At 59.5% G+C, this 22,273-nt stretch overlaps 2 protein-coding genes across 15 annotated transcripts in view; one reads left to right on the top strand and one right to left on the bottom strand.

Annotated features, from left to right (window-relative positions):
• The window catches only part of PPP1R12B (protein phosphatase 1 regulatory subunit 12B), a 116,073-nt gene extending 112,702 nt beyond the window's left edge, over positions 1–3,371 (bottom strand). For 6 of the 13 annotated variants that reach the window (XM_035347312.1, XM_035347309.1, XM_035347314.1 and 3 more), the window contains exon 1: positions 2,891–3,370. In XM_035347312.1, the coding sequence (XP_035203203.1) occupies positions 2,891–3,178 (288 nt within the window). In that variant the 5' untranslated portion in view covers positions 3,179–3,370. Of the gene's footprint in view, positions 1–2,890 lie in introns of all 13 variants that reach the window. The other 7 variants (XM_035347306.1, XM_035347315.1, XM_035347316.1 and 4 more) reach the window with 5 other exon arrangements.
• Positions 3,372–8,954: 5,583 nt separating this feature from the next.
• On the top strand, positions 8,955–20,842 carry CSRP1 (cysteine and glycine rich protein 1). Of its 2 annotated transcripts, XM_035347326.1 has the most exons (6): positions 8,955–9,113; positions 13,990–14,102; positions 17,820–17,988; positions 18,744–18,870; positions 20,078–20,171; positions 20,423–20,842. In XM_035347326.1, exons 2-6 carry the CDS (start codon positions 13,991–13,993, stop codon positions 20,497–20,499), a joined length of 579 nt encoding a protein of 192 aa, XP_035203217.1. In that variant the 5' UTR covers positions 8,955–9,113; position 13,990; the 3' UTR covers positions 20,500–20,842. The 2 variants fall into 2 exon arrangements, with proteins under 2 accessions (XP_035203217.1, XP_035203216.1); XM_035347325.1 differs by lacking the exon at positions 8,955–9,113 and having other exon boundaries at positions 13,971–14,102.
• Positions 20,843–22,273: the final 1,431 nt, after the last annotated feature.

The following is a 22,273-nucleotide window of genomic DNA, read 5'->3' on the forward strand; positions in this document are numbered from 1 at the left end:
TGCTTGGTGATTTCTGGATGTTCACCCACATCCAGCTAGTGGCTCTACTTGCCTTCTGTGTTAAGCCGAAAACCATTGCCAAAAATATGCCGCATTCAAGAAATTAGATGACTCGTTGGTAACGTGGGATCGATGTAAATCCAGAAGTCACCAAGGGAAAGCTGCAAGTGGGGCTGAAGCCCCATTGCAGGCACCAGACACTGATGCCAGCCTCTGGTCTAGGTTAACGCCGCACTCGATGCTTCCAGGAGGATGACGACAAGCTGGAGGCTCAGGAACACCACTTGTATTTTGAAAATAACTTTTTAAATTACAGCTTCATAGCTATAAATAGCAGACAGTTTCTCACCTAGCGAGACACTACACAATTATTCTTAGTCACAGTGGCCCAGATACTAGCGAAAGTGTAATTTACCTTCGCTGAGAGCCACACAACGTTTGGGGCCGCTGCACGCTTCAAACAAACTAACCCGATTTGTGAGATTGGCCTCACGTCTTGTAGCAGCAGATGCTGACTCCGACAAATGAAGTCAACTGACTTAAGCCTTCCATAACCTGAAAAGCCGTGTGCTTGTACGGAGCAGCTCGCGCTAAGTTCTTTAACCGAAATAAAGAGGTTACCCACTCTTTCCAATACATGGAGTCACTTCCCCACTGCATGGCCATTTGGTCTTACAAATGTTAACCGAGGGTGGGCAGTCACCACCAACCGCTCCACGTCTCATAACGCTACGTTCCTAGCTCTAAGAGAAGATTTTTAAAAGAAAAAATCCTCCCCTGCGCTGTATTGGCTCAGTTTGTCAACCAGCTCTCCATTAACTGGGCTTCAGCTGACGCTTTTCCATACACAGCATCGCTCCCCGTATAATAGGGGAACAAACATAGTTTGGACACGTTCAGTGCTAAGGAGCTGCTGAAAACCTCTCCAACCATGACAACAACCACTTTCATCTGATTCAGATTTAGAACATCAAACCACGCACGTACAAACCCTCTAACAAATCAGGGTCGGTTCCATTTGGGTGCGCAAGAACCTCTCTTGGCCACACATCACCTCAGCGCTGTCCAAAACAAAGAGGAGAGAAAACATTAATGGGACGCTGGAACAAAGCTTTTATTAAACTGAAAGCAAAGTCATCTTCCCTTCCTGTAAAGCTCTGAAGAAGCGACTCAAGCAGGAGAACCGTTAGCATCTGCTCAACTCCTCACTCATCTGAAAGCTTTGCAAAGTACCAGGGCCTAGGTGCTGCCGTTCGACGCGTTACCCGATACTTGGGGAGCTCCTCAGACACAAGTCTGTCCATACACAGCGCTACGTCCGTGGGCTGCCTGGTGGTTACGGCTTGCCATATCCTCGAGAAGTTTGACCTTGCAAAAATAATTATCCATCGATCAACGTCTGATGAATCAAACGCGCTTCGTGAAACGCTCTTGGCTGAGCGTCCCACTGCGTGCATCAGCAAGACACGCTGGCACTTCTGAAAAGATCATCGCAGCCTTGGCTGCAAAATCCTCCTCAAGTCATCCCAGCTCGGCCGCACTTCCACCAACCTTCCGCTCAGCCTGCTTCCTCGGCAAAAGGCTTTCAACAGCCAGGGTTTCAACAAACAGCTCTCACTAATGCTTGTGTGTTAGTTATATTGTTAATTATGTGACGATAAACGTATACATGCTGTAGCGGAGAACAGACCGTGAGCCCCTGTGCCGTTTGCTTTATAGCTTATTTTTGGAACTCGAGAGGAAAATAAATAAAGCCCTCTGCCCCTGGGTTCGCTGACAGCCACAAGCAGATGAGCTCGTGAACCAAGCTTCTAAGCCTCCCAAATATTCCTTTAATAATGTCATCCAAGCAAAAAAGACAACCTAATCGACCTGATTACTGCTATTTGTGCTACTAACACATCGGTCTCTACAAAGACATTGTTTCTGTTTCCAGATGTCATTCCTGGATTGTGCCTCTTTCCCCAGTCCCGCTGCTGCGCTCCAGGCTTAATCTACGAGATCTTGAGCTAAGAAAGTTTTCTTCCCAAGCCTGGCCCCGGTTCAAATCGGATTCATTTCACTGACCAGATGCAACAATCTGGGAGGCTGATTTCACATGCCCTGCTAAATTCTGAACCAGTCTTAGATATCGAGAGGTTTCCCAATGCTAAGGGGAGCGGGATCGCACGCTCCCTCACGTTCCTGTCAATTTACACAACGACAGCAAACGCCACAGACAAAACACCGCACGTGTCCCCAGGCAGGCACGGTTCGCCATTCCGAGGCTAACTTCTGCCATGGCTTTTTGTAACGATCTTTAGCACATTTGGATGCACGTTAATACAATCTGTGCTGCTTATCTTGGGCACTTTCTGGTCTCTGCAGACGTTGCCAGCCCGGCGCTTTGGGGACTTTCAAGGCAACCCCGCCGCAACACTCGCGGAGGCCAGCGAGCCTCCTGACCTTGCGAGCGCTGCGGGCACGGCTGTTCCAGCACACCCCAAGCCCGAAGGCAGGAATTCCCTTTAAAAAAGACCCCAAATTAATATTAGAAGGGCCACCTAGCTCCCTGCCACGCTCCTGGCTCTGCCAGCCCCAAGCTGTAACTCGCTCCTGAGGCACCTCAGCATCCCGGGGAGAGGCCGGGGTGGGGAGCAGCTCCCTGGGGACCCCCGCCAGCCCCCCCGGGACCCGTCCCGGTTTTGGTCCCGGTGTCAGGGCTCAGGAGCAGGCAGCGCTCCGTCCACCTTCACCCCCCTGCAGCGCAATGCCCGAAGCCTGTGGGGCCGGGCAAGGAGGACAGAGCCCCGCGGGCCCCTCACGGAGCCGGGGGGGAGCCGCGGGGAGCCCCCGGAGCCGAGCCCCGGAGCTTCCCCCCCCCGCACAGCCCGGTGCCGGCCGCCGGTACCTGGTGCAGGGCTGTCAGCCCGTCCACGTTGGTGGTGTCGACGCGGGCGCCGCGGCCCAGCAGCCGCTTCACCTCCTCGGTGTCCCCGCTGGAGCAGGCGGCCAGGAACACGGCGCCCTCCTCGAAGCGGACTCGGGACCCCCCGGTTCCGCGGTGCCGCCCGCGGCCGCCCCCCGCCGCCACCGGCTCCTGCTCCGTGAGGGAGCCCTTCCAGCGCCGCAGCTGCTCGGCCCGCCGCAGCCGCGCCGACTCGGCCCGCTTCCCGCCCAGGTGCTCCGGCTCCGACATCGCCGCTGCCGCCGCCCGCTCCTGAGGCGCAGAGGAGCGCGACCGCACCTCAGCCGGGAGCGGGGCGCAGCGCCCCCGCCGCCATCTTCGCTACGCCCCCACCGCCGCCACAGCCACAGCCGCCGCCGCCGCGCCGCCCGCGCCCCGCGGCATCCCGGGACTTGTAGTTCCCGCGGGCGGCGCCGCACCTGCCGCCGGCCGCGCACTGCTCCCGGCGGCCCCCGCGCGGCGCCGCACCTGGGCGCGCCCTCGGACTACAACTCCCAGAAGCCCCTGCTTCCCTCCCGCACTAGCCGGGGGGGGGGGGGGGGGGGACTGGCCGCCATCACAGCGCCGCCCGCTGCCGGCTCCCCCGTCCCACTCTCCGTTGTCCCGTCCCCCGCTCCCCGTTCTCCCGTCACGGCAGCCGCCCGGCACCCCGCCCGTGTGGCGCCGGGAACCGGCCCGGCCTCGGGGCTGGGGAGCTCCGGGCCCACCCGTCAGCCCCGCAGCGCCCCCGCGGGGCTCCGCGGCGCTGAGGGGGGAGCTGAGGGGAAATGGCGGCCGCTGCCCCGCGGCCGTCCCCGGGCGGCCCTGCTCCGCCAGGAGGGAGCCGTAAGGGCTCCGTTTGGGGATTTTCTCCTCATTAAAACCCTGCCTGAGGCGGGCCGGGGAGGTGCGAGGCGCAGAACTGCCCTGAGGCAGCGGCCTCCCGGCCCTCAGCCCGCGGCTTCCCCGGCTGCAGACCCCCGCGAGGGCATTCCCAGCCCCGTTGCGGGCATTCCCAGCCCCGCTGCGGCCGTTCCCAGCCGAAACCTCTTCGTTGTGCCTTCCCCGAGCCCCCCCTCGTGGCTGCAGCGCCGCAGCACGGCCCCGTGCAGCCCCTCCTGGCAGCACCCGGCTCGGTTTCCCCGAGCACGTTTCTCGCTCGGAGCCCGGGGGCTGCCCCCTCGTCCTTCGGGTCGTTCAGTGGGGCCAGCTGCTGGGTTCGCCTCGAGTTGTTGAGCTGAGGAAGCACGGAACGAGCGTGCTGCTGAGTGATCGGCAGCAAATCCCCCGGACCAGATGGCATTCGCCCATCAGTCTTAAAAGAGCAGCTTCAGGGAAAACGCAGGGAGCTACAGCGCAGCGTATCTGATGTCCCCAGCATGCAGATTATTAGAGCCCGCTCCAATGAACAGAGCTAGGGCCCACATTAGGGGCTGTTAAATACCCATAAAAATACCAGATCGTGGTTCATTAGCAGTCTAAAATCACAAAGCTGAAGTTAGGAATCGCTAGCACGGAAATGTTTCAGAAAAGAGCGTCGAGGAAAATGGCTTCACGTAGTAAGTAGCTTAGTACGGAGCTCCAACTAGCAGGGCAGTGAGGATGCTAGATGTTGAAATGGGTTTAAATACAACCAGACAGATTAACGGCACTAAATCACAGGTCATAAATACGAAGTCGCTGTCCTTGGTTCAGAAAGGCCTTGGAGGATGCTGGAGGCTGGGAGCCCTCAGCACCCGCTCCTGGCCCCTGTGAGATGTGGGCCTGCTGGGTCCCTTTTGGGGTGACCAGCTGTGGCCTTCCCGTGCTTTACATTATGTTCTTCCCAGCGGGAGCAGTTATTCGTGGTGACAAACCTGCTGAGCCCATGCTGGATCAGGCCTGGAGCTCCGTTACTTTGCATTTATTGCTTTGAGCGTTTAATTACCTCTGGCTGCATGCCAGGCTGATGTGAGCCATAGCTCCAGCGCAGCGATGTGCACAGCCACGCGAGTGGTGTGGCTCACGGTTCTCGGAGTGTCTTCCCCACCTGCACTGGGCTGCAGGGGGGCTGCAGGCCGCCCCCTTCTCCTTCACAGCTGACAAGACCACCTCATACTCCTGTGAACACTGCCTATCAGCCATTTATGTTTTTAAAACTTGCCTTTTATTTTCCTTACAGGAATTTTACCCATGTGTATTTAGAGAGTTTTCTACATCTGTCCAGGATTCCTGGACATCTGACTAAACTTCTGGATGCCAAGAAGTCCTGCACAGACACGGCTCATGAGAACTGGCAGTAAATCATACAAACAGCGATCCCAAAATTTCTGGCATAGGTACTGTTACTTCTGGGCTGCAGAGCTGCTTTGCACGTGCACAGATCTGCATGAGTCCCCGAACTGTGGGATTTGCTCTGTATGCCAGGGAGTCAGTCCAGTGCCTTCCTGGAAACGTCTGATGTAATCTGTGCTTTCTGCAAACTGCCCCCACACAGCCAGAGAATGGCAACCCTATTCCAAATACAATTTATCTTGAAAATGGACAATATCCCTGGGAAAAAAAAAAAAAAAGAAAAAGAAAAAGAAAAAAAGACTTGGCTGCAAGAGAGGACTATTGTCTGTGGCTATGAGCCTCTTGCCATCCTTTCCTCCTCTCAAACACACCCTGGATTCTTGAGACTCGTGAACACATTCCCACCTCTGCTTTCCTATGATCCATGCCTTCAAATTCAGTTCTGGCCTTCCTATCTCAGCAGGAAGCTTTTGAACAAAAAACATTATTCCACATCTACCCCCAGGATGATCTACATGAGCACGTGTTGCTGGCCGTGCAGCTCCCAGATCCTGAACAAAACCTCTGTCTGTGTGCTTCCAGCTGCTGACATCTTGAAGTGCTGTGTTCCTTCCCTTCAGTTTCTCACTGAATTGCCTTTAACTGCTCTGTTACAAATAAGCGCTTTATTTATATAATAAAATGGCTTTCTGGAATGGCCCAGGTTTGTGCTCCTTATGCACCTCTGCCAGCAGCTTGTTTGTCTGGAGTTAAAAAAAATAAAGAATCAGTCCTTTTATGTTTGCTGAAAAATAAGTTTACAAAACCTGTCGTGGGTACTATGGTAGATCAAAGCCAGAATCTAACAGCTTGTGAACTCCACGCTCCTTTAAGATTTGGTTACCCTGACAATATCCGACAAATACTGCCGGTTTTGTTTCAAGCTCTTAGCACCGTTTTTGACCTCTTGTAACCCCACATTGTCTTTGGTCGCTCCTTTTGGCAGCTTGGTTCCCAGTTCAGTGATCCAGGACACTGTTTGCCTTAACCCGCTGGTGGGATTGTTCCCAGGTGCCTGTGACGTCTCTGGCACATTTTACCTGCACCATCGTGAGCTGTTGGGGCGATTTGTGCTGGGTGAAGCCAAGCACGTGCTCAGATCTTTTTGGAAATAAAGCTGGAGTGGGTTAATGTCCCTGCTGCACATCACCCACTGACCTTGGAGGCTGCAGGGCCCACGGCCTCACCGCCTTCCTTGCCTGCGTGTCCCCAGCCCTGCAGCAGAGCGTGGAGCCTCCCACCGCTGGTGCGACACTAGATGGCGTGGGGACCCACAGCACCTGCCCGAGCTGCTGGAACTGCTTTGCCTTCTTCCCCCTGCTAGAAAAGGAATCTTGCAGTGAAAACTTTTCGCCTCCTTCCTTCCTAGGTGCTGCTGAATGGACGGTGAGGCTGCAGCAATGAAAGGGAATGAAGAGCTGAAGGCAGCCTGCGGTGCGCAGCCCAAGCGGTAGCTCTGCTGCTCGGGGATGTGAATGAGTTTGGACTCTGCCCTGAACGGGAAGAGTGTCTCACTGAGACAGCAAGGCATCCCGCTGCCCGTGCTGGGAAGGGGACAGGCCTGGACCTCACCCCCTCCTTACAGAGGTTAGGTACTTCACGAGTCTGATCTCCTTCTCCAGCCCCTTCTGGAGCAAGCAGCCCCAGAGCAAAGAGCAGACCTCAGGTTTGCAGCAGTGGACCCTGAATTTTGGGATGCAGGGGGCTGAGGCTGTGAGTCAGCTTTTAATTCACATGCTCCATCTCTGGAGAAAAGAAGCAGGGGTATGTGAGCCTCCGAAACCTGACAACCCCTGATGCACAGCCAGGGGAAGTCAGCTGGAGAGGCCAACCCCGTCCAGGTCTGCTGGAAGTCGACATCTGCAGCACCAAGCGCTGTGCATTAGACACTTCCTCTGAGTCATCTGGCCGAGGTTTCCCAACCCCGAGGGGAAGGACGCAGCCCTGAGCTGTGGCTGCAGCAGCTCTGGCGTTGGAGCGTAACCGTCAACAAGGCCTCAGGGAACCCTGTGGAGGATCCACGGCTGTCACGACCAACTGCTCTGGGTGACACCAGGGTGCTCACGTCTCTGTCCTCTTGGCAATGTGCATCGTTGCATCTGGTGTTGCCCCCCTCAGTGATCTGGCTGTACCCTGCTAACTATGAGCCGCGTGTTCCTGTCTGTGGGCCCTGAATGCCCGGCTAACACCAGTCACCTACCTGTTCCTAATGTCCCCGAGTGACGAGGTGACCTCCAGTGCTCTGAGCCCTTGGATGGGCTGTGCCTGCCGGGTTACTTGGCTTGGCTTGTCCTTGCTTGGTCAGGGGCTGGGTTCCCACACGAAGCGTTGTCACCCTGCGTGGCAGTGCAGCTCCTCTCCCACCTGCAAGGCAAAAGGCATCCTGTTCCTCTGGGGCAGAAGTTAGATGCCTCTGCCCTGCGCACAGGACATGAGCAGCATTTTCCCCTCGTGATCCTCGTCCCCTCCCTGCGTTTCAGGTCTTGCTTCAGGACCAGGAATTTCTTACCCACAGCTCAGGGCAAAGGATACAATGCCAAAGTTTTCTAGGTCCAAAGGAAGCACCTCCCTCTGCTCCCCTCCTGCTCCTCCCTTCCTCTCGGCTCTCTCCTGTAACGCTGTGCCCAGGCTCTGAGCCTGCTGCAGACAGGCTGCCTGACTTGGGCACCGTGGTTCAGAAGAGAACAAGCAGAAAGGGACCCTTGAGCCCCAAAGATCTATAGGTGGTCTCTTTCTTTTCAAGGAGAAAAAGGCCAGCCCATGCTAGATAAATTAAATAGGAGCGTTTGCTGCAGGCACCAGCAAAACCGCTCTCTTCCCTGGTGTCCCCTCCTAGAGGCTCCTCCTGGAGGCTCCTGGCTTTTGCTGGCCTCCGAGTCCAGGTGAGCTCCAATGGGATGAATCTTCTCAAAGATATTCAGGTGCGGAATGCAGTCAGGGAAGAGCAGCAAAGCTGTGAAGGGGCTGGGAAACAGGAGCTGTGAGGAGCGGCTGAGGGGCTGGGGGTGTTCAGGCTGGAGAGGAGGAGGCTGAGGGCACCTGAAAGGAGGCTGCAGTGAGGGGGGACAGTCTCTGTTCTCGGGTCACAGGAGATGGGACATGAGGCAATGGCCTCAGGTGGCACCAGGGGAGGATTAGCCTGGGCATCAGGAAGAATTTCTGCACACAGAGGGGGTCAGGCATCGGAACAGGGAGGTGGGGGAGTCCCTGTGCCAGGAGGTATTTGAGATGTGTGGACATGGCACTGAGGGACATGGGTTAGTGATGGGACTCGGTAGTGTTTGGTGACAGTGGGATGTGTGGGGTGTCAGGGGGACGTGCGGGGTGACAGGAGGATGTTTGGGGTGACAGGAGGATGTGTGGGGTGACGGGGATATGTAGGGTTGCAGGAGGATGTGTGGGGTGACAGTGGGGCTGTGTGGGGTTAAAAGGGGATGCGTGGGGTTACAGGGAGCTGTGTGGGGTGACAGAGGGACACATGGGGTGACAGAGGGAACACACGAGGTGACAGGGAGATGTGCAGGGGGCACGTATGGTGACAGGGGGACACGTGAGGTGACAGGGGGACACCTATGGCGACAGGGAGACGCGTGGGTTGGGGGGGCGGGGAGGCGGCGGGCTGCTGAGGGGCTCCCCTCAGGCATGACGGCGGGGCCGGGCCGGGCCGTGCCCTCCCGCTCGGCCCCGCGGGGCGGGCGGCCGCCGTGACATCAGGCCGGGCCGGGCCGGGCCGGGCCGGGGCCGAGCGCCAAGCGCCGCCTTCCCCCGCCGCCAACAAAAGCCCCCGAGCGGCCTCGGGCTGCACAGCGCCGCGCCCGCCGCCTCCCGACCCGACCTGACCCGACCCGAGCCGACCCGCCCGGCCCCGCTGCAGGTAGGTGCGGGGGGCGCCGCGGGACCCCCCCCCAAGCCTCCTGCGGGCCGGGTGGGAAAGGGGGGCGCGGGCAGGGCACGGGCACGCGTGGAAGGGGAGGACGGCCCCGGCGGGCACAACGCCTGGCCCCGGGGCGCGGGAGCTGCCCCGGGCGGGCCGTGATGGGGCTCCCTCCTGGCCCAAAGCTTTGCTGCTGCCTCCTCTGTCAGTATGGGGGGACAGGTCCCCTCCTGCAGCCCCCCCGGTCCCCTCCTGCAGCCCCCCCGGTTCCCCTCCTCCCCTGTATTAAGGGATCCCCAGCACTCAGGAGCTGGCTGGATGCTCTCAGGCACAGCTTCAGATCCTCAGAGCTGGCAGCGGGGCCAGGGCGTAGGAGAGGGCGTTAATTAGTGCCTGGCAGGCGTGGCGGGTGCTGCCAAGTGGCGGTGCTCGCCGGGGAAGCCGGAGCTCAGCAGCAGCTGCTTCCAAGTCCCCGAGCACCTCTCCAGGAATCGGTGCTGGGCCGGGATGCAGGGAGCGAGACATGGCAATAGGTGGGAGATCGGCCTCTGCATCTCCAGGTTTCGGTGGCGAAGCTGGAAAGGGGCTCGCTCTTGCTTGGACCAGCCCTGGCCCTGGGCAGGATTTGCTGCTTAGCACACGTGGCCCAGCGCTCGCTGCTGCTGGGGCGCTGAGGGACAGCGCAGGCAGCAGCTTGGTGCCTGCTTCCTCCATCTGCCGGGCTCCTGAGCTCCGGAGTGGAGCCGGGAGGCAGCACAGCGTGCCGAGGATGTGAGCGGTGGGGCAGAAAGGTTTGCAAAAGCTCAGGTGGGTTCGGTCAGATCGGGGGTTTTGATTCCTGCAGAAGTCAGTAGCTTTTCTTAGCTGATCTGAAAATGCTTTTGGCGTTTGTTCTAGGTGAAATCAGGATTTTGCTTTGACAAATCAGTTGAATGTCCAGTTGTGATAGGAGACTTAGAGGTTTGTAGCCACAGCCTGGGAGCTGTGTGAGCAGCTGGCAGGAGCACGCAGCACGTTGCAGTCGCGGTGGGTGAGCGCTCACAAATACCCATGTATGGCAGCAGCCTCAGCACCCTGCTGGCCTGGCACTGGCCCCGTCCCTGCATAGCAAACCTGCGGACCTGCCTTGTGACGGCAGCAGGAGCAGTGCCGAGCATCCTGCTCCGGGTACTGGTGGCGTTGAGTACACCCCCCTTGTGTGAGGGTCGCTTTCCACCTCGGACCCCCCGACCTTCTCCCTTCCCATCCAGGCAAAGCCCCCAGAGACGTCTGACCCTGTACAGCTGCTGCCGCGGGGCCACTTTGCTGGTTTCTGTGCTCTGATGCTCGGTGTTTTGCTGAACCCCAATGCTCGCAGTCCTCAGGACCCCCTTCTCCTCTTGCTCACCAGTTCAACACCACTGTGTGGGGAATGATATTCATTTATCCTCACACCCTTGGCAGCCCAAGTCTCCTCGTGTCACTGCTGATGGCATGGGGGTGCGGGGGACGTTTCCAGCTGCATCTTGTAGGGCCGTTTCCACTTCTGCCCGCGTGACGTGAAAGCTGCTCCATGCTCGATGCCGTTTGTTAGGGGCAGTCCCCACAGGCCCCACTGCAGTTCCCTGATGCTCCGTCCTGGTGATTTCCCTCCTGGAGCTACGTGCATTGCCGTGAGCTGACTCCTCTCTGCTCTGCCTGAGCTCTGTCCAGGTGCCTCCTGCTTCAGATAAACGCTCGTGTCAATGCCATGCCTGCTGCTCCCTAAACTGGAAGGCAGTAAGCGTACCCCAGGGCTTGGGGCTCCAGCTGTGCTTCCCTCCCTTTGTCCTGTCCCTTTGCCAGGCCATGAATTTTGTGCAGCACTGGTGCTTTCCTGCCATCCCCTCTTATTAAATCTCCTTGTGAAAAAACCAACCCTTTCCATAGGCCAGCTTGGGTCTCCTGGTCCTTAGCAATCTCCTCCGAGCACAAAGCGAGTACTCTGATGAATGACTGCAGGGTATTTTCAGTAGAACAGCTGGGCATGCACTTGGGGATGGTTTTCCAGCTGATGCAGGAGCAGAAATTATTGAGCTGGCGTCCCGGTGGCTGCAGGTCAGGTTCACGGGAGGGTGCAAGGCGAGAACCGGCGCTGCTGTGAGCCGTGACGCTGCCTGCACGCTGCGGTGGCTTCACTCCAACAGTTAAAACCCAGGCAGGTAAAACTGTGGGTGTCAGCTCTGGGGCAAGTGGCGTGAGCACAGCCACCTCTCCAGCCCCTGGAAGCAGAGGGGGTCAGTCTGCGTGTTCCTCCAGCTGCTGGCTTGGTGTCAGCTGCGTCCTGCTCTCCCTTAAAGCCCAGGTTCAGCAGCATCCATAGCACTGGGACGTGCTGGTTCTGTACGGGGTTGTGCCTGGTTCTTTAGCGTAGCCCAGGCTGCCTCCCGACTTGGTGCGCCACAGGCTCGTCTGGAAGGTGGCTGAGGCTGTAGCAGGTGAACCGTGCTGCTCTAGGGCCAGACACCAGGCACTGGGATTCCGGTTAATCTCCAAAACATGTCAGACTCGTGGTTCTTTGCTTCCAAGCCATACAGCTGTTGATAGCACGGTGGTCTCTTAGCTTTTAGGGCCCCTTGCCTTCCTCAGAGCAGACGACGTCCCGGCTGCAGCGCTGAGCCACGGCTGGCACGGCGGGTGCTGTCTGTAGGGCTCCGGTTGGGATTCCCTCGGTGCTGGGGGACGTGGGGCTGCAGGAGGGAGGGAAATAACCGTGGTTTTGGCTGCCTTGGGTCTCACTCGTGCCCGTGCTCAGCGAGGTCTTTGGCTGCAGGACTCTGGTATTCCTCATTCGGAGTGGGCCTGGCTAGGGATTTGGAGAAGTGCAACTGCGGTCATTGAGCGTTACAAGCGTGGTGATCAGCCTCACGGCTCAGAGCACGCTGAGAAATGTGGAAATGACTGCAAAGCCTCCGAGGTCCCTTCAAGCAGCCGTTAAGGGGGGAGCTGGTGCAGGCTCCGTGAGCGGGGTGCTTCGCAGGGTTTGGGAAGCGTCCCTCTATTTCTATTTTTCCTGCCAGCCGACCCCTAGCATAAGCTGCTTTTCTGTCTCTCTTGCAGCCTGCCGGGCTGTCAGCGTGTGCCCTGACTGTTGTGGACCGAGAGGGAGTTCCCTGTGACTTAGAGCTTTTGTCGAGCTCTCTCTGCGCCCTGCCGTGACTGTCACAAGCCCGTGTGTCCCCAGGGCAAGCCGGTTCTCTGCAGATCCATCCTGTCTGGGGACCGTTTATGGGGCTTTTCCGGGGCTGCCTCTGTGCTGCTGGGTGCTTTCCGGTGAGGTTCCCCTGCCCCGGTCGCAGTCAAGTTGCTCACACAAAGCGTCACCTCTAATCTTCCTGTGGCAGATGTGGAAAATAAGCAGCACGAGGGCCTGATCTGCGTGGGGGGCAGGCATCAGAAGGGCTGGACCTGGGAGCACCTCTGTGCCCCGCAGCTCAGAGAAGGGCGGCCCCGCTGCGGGTGTCTCGCTTTGGGCAGACAAACCCTGCTGCTGGGGACGAACAAAGCTTCTTCCTTTGCTGCTGCTGGAAAGGGAGAAAAAACCAAACAAACAAACCAAAAACCACGTGGCGGGGGCAAACAGGAGCAGCTGGCCCCGAACCGGGTGGGTGCCGTGTCCCTGAGCGTGCTGTGGGTGCCCGGCTGGGGAGCAGGGGGTGGTTGTGGGGCTCCAAAGCTCTCAGCAGTGGGACCTGGTGGCCGTCCTGCTTGGGAAGGGGCAGGAGAGCCACAACCACGTGCCACAGCCAGCGGCCTGCTGTTCCCGAGGGGGCTGGCGTGGTGCAGGAGGGGCTGGTGGCAGCCCCGCTGCCCTGGGCTGAGGGGGGCTGCGGGGGCTGCTTCTGCCCCCCGGGGAAGCTCCCGGACTTGGTGGCGTCCTCCTGCCAGGACAGGAGGAAATCACAAAATAAGGCGCTTTCCATAGAAACGCTTCGTGCCCTTTTAAGGCAATGCAAAGGCCGGGACTGGAATGATCTGTCCGAAAGGGAGGGATTTGGCACCGCCGCGCGCTGGTAGGAAACCCAGCTCGCAACAGGCTTCCTGCCTCCGGGTCTCACCCAAACAGCTCCTGACCCAGCACCCTGCCTCTGGTGCTGCTGGATCTGGATCCTTTGTCTCTGTAATTACCTGAAGCTGCCATTAGGTCCTCCTCAGCCTCCTCTTGGCCACGCTCAACCAGCCGGCCTCCCTCGGCACCTCCTCGCAGGACTTTGTTGATTTTGAGTGTCCTGCGGTTTCTGTTGGCCTGGTCTTCAAAAATATCAAGGCTGGGTTGGAGACCAGCCACCGGTGTGAACCTCTCCTAGTATTTTGGGGTTATCTGCAGATGAAGGCGCCTTTTGATCACGCGTCACCAGAGACATTTCAGGAAAGAGGAGGGAGAGGTGGAAGCACTTATAACCTGCCCAGGAGCTGCGTGGCAGTGCTCGGGTGTTTGTCCTGTGCCCCTGGGGCTGCCCATTCCCCAGCCTTCGCACTGTTCCTGCGGTCCTGGAGCAGACCGAGGTGCCTGTACAGGGAGGAGGTGTGAGCGGCCGGCCGGGTGTGCAGAGGGTATGGAAGCTGTGGGGGACACGGTGCCAGAGCCCCCAGCGTCTGGTGGCATCACTGGGTGCCCCCGTGAGCCTCCACCATCGCCCTCTTCCTCCCCTGCCCTTGCACGAAAGGAGCCGTGAGCTCCCGCAGCCTCCAGGACGGGGCCGTTCCTGCTGGCTGGCAGCACCCGTGGTCCCTGGGTGCCCCTGGGTGCCGTAACGGCGGGTCCCCTGGGCGTCCTGGGTTCTGCTAATTCCGCTAATTAGCAGCTCTGCGAATCGATGCCACCAGCAAACGTTTTCTGCCCCTGCTTTCTCCGCAGAATGCCGAACTGGGGTGGAGGGAAGAAGTGTGGCGTGTGCCAGAAGGCGGTGTACTTCGCCGAGGAGGTGCAGTGCGAAGGCAGCAGCTTCCACAAGTCCTGCTTCCTGTGCAGTGAGTACCAGCCCGTCCCTTGGCCCTCCTGCCCCACTCACCCCCTCTCCCGTCCCGTTTGCGGGCCGTGTAAGCGCTCCTTAGGTTTCCCCTACGAGCAGCCGGGCTGTGGGAGCTGTGGCGGGCATCTGCTCTCCTCTATACTGGGAAAGTTCTGCTGGAGGAGCAGCCTGGAACACCAGGAGCCGTCTGAGCTGTCAGGGCTGGCCTTAGCTGGCATCCACACGCAGACACGCTCGGTCCCTGCCCCAGGGAAAGGCGAGGCTGAGTCCTCGGGGCGCCTCCAGACGTTTAGGGTGGGAGCACGAGGCAGGGCCTCTGCAAGCAGTGGTGGCAGAAGGGGGCACATCCCGTGCGCTGCTGTGGGACGGTGCTAACTGTGATCCTGTGTGCGGCTCTGCCACGTTAAAAAGGTGGTTGGGCACTGCAAGGTGATGTGGGACCTGCCCTGTGTCCGGTGTCCCGGTGGGATGAAGATGTGGTCTGGTGGAAAGCCTCCTGGGAAGTGCTGTGTCCCTGCCGAGCTGCTGTTGCAGAGCGTGTCCCTGTCAGAGGTTGGGACCCAAGTGACGCCTCCAGGGAAGGGCAGAGGAACAGGATCTGGCTGGGGACTGACTGCAGGGGTCCCTCCCTTGGTGTGCTCTGCAGAAACCTGCCAGCACCCTCGTGCAGGTCCTGCGGGTCCTGGACACTCACGTCTCCCTTTGGAGAGAGCAGGGCAGCAGCGCAGGGACTGGTGAGTAGCGTTACGTTGCTGAGAGCAGCTCCTTAAACCCAGGACAGCCACACTGCAGGTGCCAGCCCAAAGTCCTTCGAACAACAAGACTCCCACTGCCCTCAGCCTGTGTGTTACCGTCGTCTCAGCCCTGTTCCCAGGTGCACCCCACTGCAGCAGGGAGCACGGATGGGATCTTTTCCATATGGGCAGCGAGCAGAGCGAGGGGAAGGTGTGTGAACAGGCACGCGGCTAGAACTGCTGCCGTCGGCCAGTTCCAGCGGGGAAATAGCAGCGTCCTCGGGGGACTGAGCTGCGCGGTGCTCCTGTGTCCACCTGGCGTGGGTCAGCTTGGCCTGCGGACAGTTGGATGCAGGCGTGGGCCAGCAGCTCCCTGCGCAGCGCGAGGGGTGGCCAGCGTGAGCGGTAGCCCTCCTGCCTGGCAGTGTCTGGGCTGAAAAGCTGGCTTTGGCTCGAGGGGACGAGAAGGGGAGTTTGCCGAGCGGCTCTCCCTGGACGTGCAGGAGCGGTGGCAGGTTGTGCTGGCTCCCTGCAGCAGGAAGTCCTTTCTTCCGCAGCCCCAGATAAGGAGGGTGGGGAACGTTTCCCTTGTTTGCCCCCGCCACTGGCTTTTACCATCCAAAACAATGCTGGTGGGGGACCTCGGAGCGCCCTCCAGTCTGAGGACGGAGGTCTCCCTGCTCCGCGGCCGTCCTTCCCCATGGCCCTTTCCGCACAGAGGGGCAGTGCTGGGGGATGCTTCGGCCGTGCCACCCAGAGCACGGGGCTGGCGCCAGGAGCCAAGGCATCAGGCACGAGGCATTGCTCCGAGAAGGGAACACACGGAAACAAGCCACCGGGGAGAGGTCTGGAGGTGACAGCAGCCCGGGCTGCCGTCCCTGTGCTCTGCCCGCATCCCAGCAGCTCTGCCTCGCCTGCTCCAGCCCCGTGCCGCAGGCTGCGGGCGATGCCGAGCCGCTCCCCACTCCGCCTGCCTTCCCGGCCTCTTCCCCAGTGCTGCGCTTGGGCCCCACCGGGGAATTCGAAGCCGTTATCTTTAGGGCAGAAAAACAAATACTCGGGCCTGATTTGCCAAGAAAATAATCAGAAGGGAGCCAAACCTACCACAGCGCATTAAAACAGGAGATCGGCTCCGGGAGTGAGTGCTGATTGACTGCATGGCGTGCGTCCAACCGAGTCAACACAACGAGGCAGAAGTGTAACGTAAGGGGCCGCCGGCCTCAGCTCGCGTACGGCTGCTTTGTGGGGCAGCTCAGCTGCTCCTGGAAAAACAAAGGGTCCTTAAGGCGATGAGTGCAGTGCGCTGGAATCTCTGCAATGCAGAAAATGGGGAGCTGGGGCTGATTTCTAGGAAGCAGATGGGGAGGAACTTTTGTGTTGCCTGGCAGAGTGTGGCTGGTTCAGACGCGGGGCAGTGAAGGAGAAAGCCAGATGCTGCGGTTCGCTACCACCCCTAGCACAAAGCCTTTAAACCTGCCGGTGTCAGTCCCCAAATTCCAGTCCTGCAGGGTCCGTGTGAGCACGGAGCTGCCCCTGATGAGCTCCGGGGTGCCGCGGTGACACCCCACATGCCCACCACCGTTGGGCAGCCACAGGACCCGTTCACCAGAGCCATGGGGACGCACGCAGCCCGCACTGCTGGGCGAGCCCGCAGCCAGCAGGAGACCCTGCCAGGGCCTCCTTAGATGGCAAGACACATCTCCCTGTCCACCTCCTGCTCCCTTTCCACCTCCTTTTCCCAGCAGCAGCATGCAGGGCTGCCGGTGGCCACGGAGGAGAAGCACCATATTTAGTAACGGGGCCGCTGCCTCTCGCCCCGTATTTAGTGCACGAGCGGAGCGCCGTGCTCTGTTTGCATTCCTGCGATATTGGTAAAGGCCAAGAAACTTCCCTGCTGCTGGGGAGGGAAACGGGCCGCTGGGAGCGTCGACATTTAAGGCATGTAAGCAGGATGGAGAAGGCTGTGTCACGGCTGTAACAGGATCTGTTTTGGGGCTGGCTGCCAGTGCCGTGGACTCTGCCTTGGGCGTCTTGCTCTGTACGGGGCAGGTAAACACCGGAGATCGCTGCGAGCCTGTTTGATTGCTGCTCTCCTTCCGTTGCAGCTTGCTGGGCGGTGAGAGCCAGGAAGGGCTTAGAAGCCGACGTGGAGGCTGAGATCAGAGCTGGGACAGGAGTCAGGAATACCTAAAAGTCGGGCGAGGAGCCTGTATGGTCTGCGCCCAGCACGGGGCTCAGGCTCTGGATGGGCTCAGCAGGGTCCCCAAGCCTCGCTGCTGTCCCCTCGTGTCTCGTCTTACATCCCACACTGATGCCCAAGTTTTGAATGCCTCAGGTGTGCTGAGCATGCCCCTGCACACCCCGGACATGTCACAGACCGGGGCGACTCGTGTTAGCACCAACACCTCCTTCCCATCATGGTCTGAGGGTACGGGGAGGCAACCGCACACCATAGCGTGTAGTGCCACAAAGACTTAGAGTAGCAGCTTACCGGCTGCAGGCCTGCTTTTAAACACGAGGGAAAATCTATCTGCCTGAAAAGCTTTCGGCCAGGTGCCCGTCGCTGTGTCCTTGCAGCGGACGGGGAACGTGGCAGAGCTGCAGCACCGAGACCCCCGGGCTTGGGAACCTGCCTGGGGTCTGTGGGGAAATCTGCCCCGTCCTGGCTGATGGTGGCTCCTGTTCCCTGCACCACTTCCCCCCAGGATGCCGGCAGCAGCGGGGTTAACAGAGCTCTTGCCTTATTTATTATCAGCCTTGTAGCTTTGATGGTTGCTTCCTTTTAAAGCCAGACAATGTTCTTGTTGTGATCCTTATCTCCAGCTGCTTTGCATGCGCTCCCTTTGAACAATGATCTTGTCTAGGGTTTCCTGCTCCTTGAAAGCCCAGCGGTGCTATCCCTTGTGAGGACTTGTTTTCTGCAGCTCATTAGGGAGATCTGGGTGCATGGGCTAATGGCTGGGCCCTCCCCTCTCTTCTAGTGGTCTGTAAGAAGAACTTGGACAGCACCACTGTTGCCGTGCATGGAGAGGAGATCTACTGCAAGTCCTGCTACGGCAAGAAGTACGGCCCCAAGGGCTATGGCTACGGGATGGGAGCAGGGACCCTGAGCACTGACAAGGGCGAGTCTCTGGGAATCAAATACGAAGAGTGAGTTGCAGCCTTGTTTTGAAACCGGGGCTGTTGTGGGCACACGTATTTTTCCCCTCACATCTGTCCAGCTGTGGTGCTTGGCTATGGAGCCCAGCAAACCCCGACCAGCAGACCCTAATCTGGATTGTGCCGGGGGCACCCTGCTCCCTGGGGGCACCCACTGGGCCCTGTGTGCCCACCCACCCCCCGCAGCCTTCCTCCTTCACCCTGGGGCTGAAAGCATCCCGGGGCAAGCTGAGAGCCCCAAGCTCCGAGCCCCCAGCTGGGCCCTGTGCCCAGGGAGGAGGGAGAAGCCCGGCATAACCCAGCTCCTGGTAGCACGGAGGTGCTGAGGAATCGGCCCCTGCCCAGTCCGATGGTGTCTCTGTGGGGGAAGTGGGCTTGGGAGTGTTTCTGGATGGGTCATCCCTCCTGGCCAAAGGAACAACATCCTGGAGGACCAGCAGGGCAGGGAGAGCTGCCCACCAGTTCGCAGGGAGCTTCCCAAGTCCTGGCCATGCCACGTAGCTGGCAGGAGGCCCACATCTGCTCCCATCTTCTCAGTGGGATGAGGGCTTGGCGGGACACGTCCCCACAGCCCGAGCATGCTGCCCATCCCCTCCTAGCACCCAACCGTGGGGCTGAAATTTCCATGGGGTTCAACACCTCCCTGCCAGGCCCCAAAAAACTGGGTTGGGGTTTGCCTTCCCACAGCCCTTCCCTCCTCCTTCCTGCTCCTGCAGCCCTGATAACGTGCTCCCTCCCACCCGCAGGGGCCAGTCCCACCGACCCACCAACCCCAACGCCTCCAGAATGGCCCAGAAAGTTGGCGGGTCTGACGGGTGCCCTCGCTGCGGCCAGGCGGTGTACGCGGCCGAGAAGGTGATCGGAGCTGGAAAGGTAAGAAGCGGGGTGAAGCGGAGGGGGCACATAGCTCGGGTGGCCATGTGGCAGGGAGACCCACGCAAGTCCCATGCTGGAAGCCTAAAGGAGAGCGCGTGGCACCTCTGGGAACCAGGTTCTCCAGGCTGCCTCACTCCTCCTGGCCTGTGGGTGGGAGAGAAATGCAGTTTATGAACCGTGCTCAGCGTTGTTCAGCAGAGGTCGCGGTGGATGTCCCTGCTGCTGGATAGTTTGGAGGATGAGCAGTGGTGTGAACGTGGCCGCTGGGATCCTCTGTGTCCCCGGCCTCGTGGCATCGTAGTGCCACGGCTGGCGGTGCAGGGGTTGTGGTGGATATGTTGTGGGTCAGCCCAGGGCTGGAAGGCAAAGTTGTCCTTAAAATGATGACCCGGGCTTCAGGCTTCCTGCTGTTGTCGATGTTCACCGGGACCCAAATCTGGCAAAGCGATTGTGCTCCAACAGACCTCAGAGGATTCCAGCGCATGTATTTCATGTGCTAATGTTTGCGGGATGACTCCATCTGCTACCTCCTCCCCCGGCCCTAATTTCACATTTTCTTCCAAAAAAGGTTTCATGTTTTCCAAACTGTTTATTTAAATTCCTCCGTGAGCAGCTCTGGCTACTCTGCGGGCTGCTCAGAGGCTGTGAGCTCATTTATCCCTGGAGGACTGGCAGGAGTCGTGGGGGAGTTTTATTTTTAAACGCTGGCTGATTTCTGTGTTCTTCATATCTGTTTGCTGCCTTCCTTGGAGCCCAAGTTGTGCAGGGGCAGGTATCCCCCCCCCCCGGTACCACCCCCAGGCTAAGGTGCAGCAGCAGCGGTGGATCCCAGGTCACTAAGCTGGGGGATTTATCCTTGTGTTTTAGAGACCGTGGCCCCCAAAGAGGGGGTGACTGCTCCTTACCTACTGCCTTAAGTGACTGCTGCAGGTGGGGTGAAGGCTTCTAACAGGCTCAGTGTGGGAGCAGTGACCATATCAGATGTTTCCCCTCCGTACCCTTCCCTCTGGGGCTGGGGGGGGTTTCACTGTACGTGAGGGCAGGGAGGACAGCTCTTCCACAGAAGGGCTTCCATCCTCTCCAGACCTCTTTGCTCGTGGCTTTGGGTCAGAACCGGGGCCTCCAAAGGGACCCACTTGGTAGCCAAAGCGTTGCTGCCCTGTCCCCGGCTACCGTCTGACCGTGCTCTGCTCCCGTCCTGCAGTCCTGGCACAAGTCCTGCTTCCGCTGCGCCAAGTGTGGCAAGAGCCTGGAGTCCACCACCCTGGCAGACAAAGACGGGGAGATCTACTGCAAAGGTGCGTGCTGCCTCTGTGGGGTCAAGCCCTGTGCTGGGAACTGGGATGGGAGTGAGGGCTGGGGACGTGGTGACCCCTGCAGCTGATTTGGGGGCTGGCTGCGGGGCCGGGGGCCTCCCTGTTTGCCCAGCAGACAGGGCAAACCCTGATCTGTTTCAGCAGTGCCTGCTTCAGGAGAAGGACCTGCTCGTGTGCCCGCGTTCTCCTCGTGCTGCTGCCCTTACCTTGTTCTTTCTTCCCTCTCCCTGCAGGTTGCTATGCCAAGAACTTCGGGCCCAAAGGCTTTGGCTTCGGGCAGGGGGCCGGGGCGCTCATCCACTCGCAGTGAGGCACCAGGAGCCGGGCTCCGCTCGCCCTGAGCCCCTCCAGACCAGCCTGGGCTTCCTGGCCCTCCCCGCACCGCAGTGAGCTCCCTCACCCTCATCCATCCCTGCCCGCTGCTTCGCAGCACCAGTGCCTTCCCCCTGCCCTGGCCCAGCGCCCCCCGAAGCCGTGGGACCCCCACTGCCACCCTGGGTCCCGCCGGCACGGCCGCAGCTGGGGATTCAGCTCGCACCCACCCGCAGCGAGGCCCCCGCGCCCAAAACGTTCCGCTCCGTCGCCCGTCCCGCCAGGATGTGCCACGCTGCGCTGTGTCACCGAGCAAGGAATAAACATCAAAGCTGACCCAAGCCTGGCCTTGCCTGAGAGGTTATTCCCCCCTGATTGACCAGGATGGAGCAGGAGGACGGGAAATGGTGATCAGGGCTCGCAGTTAAAGCAGGAGCGGGGGAGCAGCTCGCTGGAACTCGACGTGGCCCAGCTGGGCTCAGCTGGCCGGGCTCTCCCTCTGCTCCCACCCTGTGTGGCCATTTCCAAATTGCTGCCTGCTTCCAGCAGGCCCACAGCAGAACTTGTGTGCGTGGTGGTGCCGCCACGCGTGCGCACCGAATCGATGCCCCTGTCCGGGCTCTTACGTGGCGCTCCTCCAAACAGGCATGCCCAGCAGTGCTGAATAATTAAGAACTTTTCACCTACTCCTGAGGTTTTTTTTTTTTCTTTGCAGCACCCTGGATCGTGATCCACCAGTTTGGCAGCTTCCCAGGTTTAATTTGTTTTCAGCTAAACACTTCACCTCTCTGTGCTTCTCTCCTTTGACCCGTGTGAGATACCCACAGGATCAGCCTCGCCGCAGCTTAGAGTTTACCTCTTGTGAGCTCCACAGGGAGTTTTGTTGCTTTTTGAAGCACAATGGTTGTAAACATGGTTGGGCAAATGGGACGGGTGGGGTTTTGAGAAGCATGAGAGAGGCAGAAATCCCTTTGGGTAGGACTTGGGCACCTTTATCAAGTTAAGCACTTCCTCCCGTTCATCACAGCCCTGATTTTCATGTGATATTTGGGGAGCTGAGGTGGGCAGCAAGCTCTGCATTGCCAGAAATCTTCCCCACCGTCGTCCCACCACCCAGCCTGTCCCCCTGGCTCCTCCTGGCCGGGTTGGGCTGGGTCTGTGTGGCTGGGCTTTGGCCGAGGCGGTGGCAGGAGGCACCCGGTGCACGGGTGGGGAGCAGCAGGGAGAGCAGCGGGCTCGGGCACCACCCGCGGTGCAGAGACCGAAACTTGGAGAGGGGGCACGGGGGGAGGAAGCCGCCTGCGCTCTCCGTGAGCATGGGGTGGGTGCCGTGCTGTGGCTCTGCAGCTGCATGCACCATGCTGGGCGCGTGTCCAGGCGATGCTGTTTAGTCAATAAAGGCAGAGCAAGCCTTTCTTCGGGCTCGTTTCCTCGTAGCTGTAGAGGAGGTGGCAGAGAGCAGGGGGGTGCTGACGTGCTGCGAGTGTGATGGGCTCCACTGAGGCTGTTGGCTCCTGGAGACCTGCTCAAAGCTGGAGAAAACTGCTGGGTTTGGGGTTTGGGGATCTCTGAGAGGCGGGGTGTGGAGGGGGCCTGTGGAGGTCTCCAGCCCAGCCGCCTGCCCTGCAGGGCCAGCTCCAAAGGCCGGGCTGAGCAGAACTTCTGGTGTCCGGTCAAGTCGGGATCCCTCCAAAGACGGAGGTCCCACCCGTGCAGCTCCCATCACAGCGTTTTGTTCCTTGTGTGCATCAGTCCCCCTTGTGGCACACGTG

This window comes from Oxyura jamaicensis, chromosome 26 (assembly GCF_011077185.1).
Source record: "Oxyura jamaicensis isolate SHBP4307 breed ruddy duck chromosome 26, BPBGC_Ojam_1.0, whole genome shotgun sequence".
Lineage (NCBI taxonomy): Eukaryota > Metazoa > Chordata > Aves > Anseriformes > Anatidae > Oxyura > Oxyura jamaicensis.